Genomic DNA, 2,586 nt, shown 5'->3' with positions numbered 1-2,586 from the left:
CAAGTCAAATGAAGAAGAGAATATCTTGTTTGATGATTTTTTATGATAAAGAAAATATCAATACAATCAACAAAACATAAACTATTAAATTGAAAGTGGTCAATTGGTTCGTTTTATGTAACATAATTTGAAAATAAATTAGTTCTTCCAATATTTTTTAATCCACAAAATTTAAATTTATTTATTAAAAAAGTCAAAAAAATTAACTAAAAAGTCGAATAAAAATTTTTATTCCATACCCCCCAAAAAATACAATCAAAATCTACCTATCTACCTATTATTATTGGGCTATACACTAAAAACAATACAAAATTTTTTAACCAAGGATAATATAATGAAATCACTATAGAAAACCGGTACCGGCAAGGCCATGGTGAAGCAAATTATGAGCAATATAATCCCTAGCTTGAACGGCAACCATGGATCTCAAATTATTCTCCGGCACGACTTCATCGTCGGAAATTTCAATTTTAAGCTCGGGTTCCATTTCTTCATTTCGAAGCTCACAAATATTATGCAAAACACAGCAAGCGCCGAGCACAGCCGGCAATTCTTGAAGCTTAACTTCAGCCCTTTTCTGCAAACACGACCATCTTCCTTTCAGTCTCGCAAATGCTTCTTTACCCATTTTTCCAATCTCTTCGATCTTCTCATTGAATGCGTGTTGAGTCCAAGTTAGATTTTGATGAGCGTAAGGGACTAAAACCCAATCCATTAATGGATACCCTTTACTTCCGACTACCCAAACACCTTTTACTTGGCCTTTAACGGCGCTTTGATGAAACGCCGATTTCTCGAAGATTTGTTCGTTGGACATTGAACCAGGCCAACCAATTGAAACGTCAGTGAAAACGCCGGTTGGGTCTACGACACCTTGGAGTGTGATGGAATACGATTGTTTTTGGGTTTTCTCCGATTGTTTCTTATTTAAATACGCGGCGGCGTTGGATTTTGGAGCGATGATCGGGACGTGAGTGGTGTAGATCGCGCCGGCGACGTTTGGGATTCCGGTGACGGATTCGAACTCCGATTTGGTTTTGGTTAATTTGTTTTCATCGGGCCATTGGACATATTTAGGCATTAAAACAGTTTTAATGGCGGCACAAACCTCTAAAACTAGCTTATGGCAAGTTGAAATTCCTAAACCGAACCGTTTTGATACCATTCGGAGCGGTTCACCGGTGGCTAAACGCCAAATGCAGACCGCAACGCGTTGACGAACCGGGATCGCATCGCGGAGCGTCGTGTTCTTTTTCATCACCGTTGATTCAAGCTCTTTACAAATCATATCGAACGTCGATTTGCTCATTCGAAACGCGCGTTTGAATTCCTCGTCGGGAAAATCCGGGTGGTTGCACTTCTCCCACCAGTCTTTTGATCTGTCTTTCACCCATAACCGCCGTCCTGTTCCGCCTGATTGCGATGGACCTGAATCCTCCGTCGCCGGAACAGATACCGGTGAACTTGATTTTCGCGCTCGTTTCTTCCGTGAATCATCAAATTCATCGATTTCAGTGTAATGACTTTGAATTTGATCGAAATAATCATTCGTTTCACTGTAATTCGATTCAAAAACAGCTCCTCTTCCTTGATCAGAATCATTAAACCATTGAAGTTGCTCGTGCTTCATTTCATCATCGAATAACGAAATCGAAGAATGTAAATCCATAAACTCGTTGTTTCTACTCCTTTCCTTGCCATCTTCCATATCCTGAAACCAATAAAACTTGTCGCCGTCTCCTCCGCCGGCGCCGGTGATGATGCCGGTGTTGGTATAAGCAAGAACTTCAGCTGAAAAGAGTGGGGAAGACCCAATTTCCATGAAATAATTTATGGGGTTTGGTTTTTGGTTTGACGAAATATGAACGCAAAAATGAATTGAAATTGAAGATGGGAACACAGGGATTTATATATATACGTATGGTAGCCAACGCGGTTGGAGATGCGTCTAAGGAAGCGCGTGTTGTAGCGACGGTGTGAACGCGGTACAATAAGCGATTAGATTTGACATTGACTTGACTTTTCTGTTTTCGCATGATTTTTAAAATAATTTGTTATTAAAAAGAAATTACACCACTCGGTTTGGAATACAAATGGTGGATCCAAAATTAAATCAATTTAAATATAATTTCGATATTAAATAAATATTAAATATGATTTTCAATGTTAATTTTGATTCAATATCAACCCATAGATAATGGGAAGAAATGGTAATAGATTTTATGAATTAAAATTTTAAAGTCATTATTGTTAAGTGTATTTTATTTAGATATTATCTTGGTCCCAATATAATTAAATTTTAATTGTTAGAAGAGTTTTTCTCTTAAATTTTATACGTATTAATAATCAATTAAAATAAATTTAAAAAATTAACCCTTTAGTTTAGAGTAAAATTTAATTTAAATTATTAGAGTGGATGAATTTTATTTTATTATTTTAGTTTGATTTAAAAAAAAATTAAAATTGATTCTGAGTACATATGTAAATTGTTTTAGATGGAGAGTGGTCGTTGGTTGCCAAAGAAATCTGTGGGAGGGACATGTCGGCAAAAGGAAAAGTTGGTAAGAAGGTTCGTTAAAATGGGAA

At 36.6% G+C, this 2,586-nt stretch overlaps 1 protein-coding gene across 1 annotated transcript; it reads right to left on the bottom strand.

The window, feature by feature from the left end:
• Positions 1–202: 202 nt before the first annotated feature.
• Positions 203–1,869, bottom strand: LOC105792936 (protein ALP1-like). Its single transcript, XM_012621801.2, has one exon. It carries the CDS (start codon positions 1,820–1,822, stop codon positions 344–346), a length of 1,479 nt encoding a protein of 492 aa, XP_012477255.1. The 5' UTR covers positions 1,823–1,869; the 3' UTR covers positions 203–343.
• Positions 1,870–2,586: the final 717 nt, after the last annotated feature.

The sequence above is a fragment of the Gossypium raimondii genome, chromosome 8, assembly GCF_025698545.1.
Source record: "Gossypium raimondii isolate GPD5lz chromosome 8, ASM2569854v1, whole genome shotgun sequence".
Classification (NCBI taxonomy): Eukaryota; Viridiplantae; Streptophyta; class Magnoliopsida; order Malvales; family Malvaceae; genus Gossypium; species Gossypium raimondii.
The sequence above is the reverse complement of the archived record's forward strand: the minus strand, read 5'-3'. Positions and strand labels throughout refer to the sequence as shown.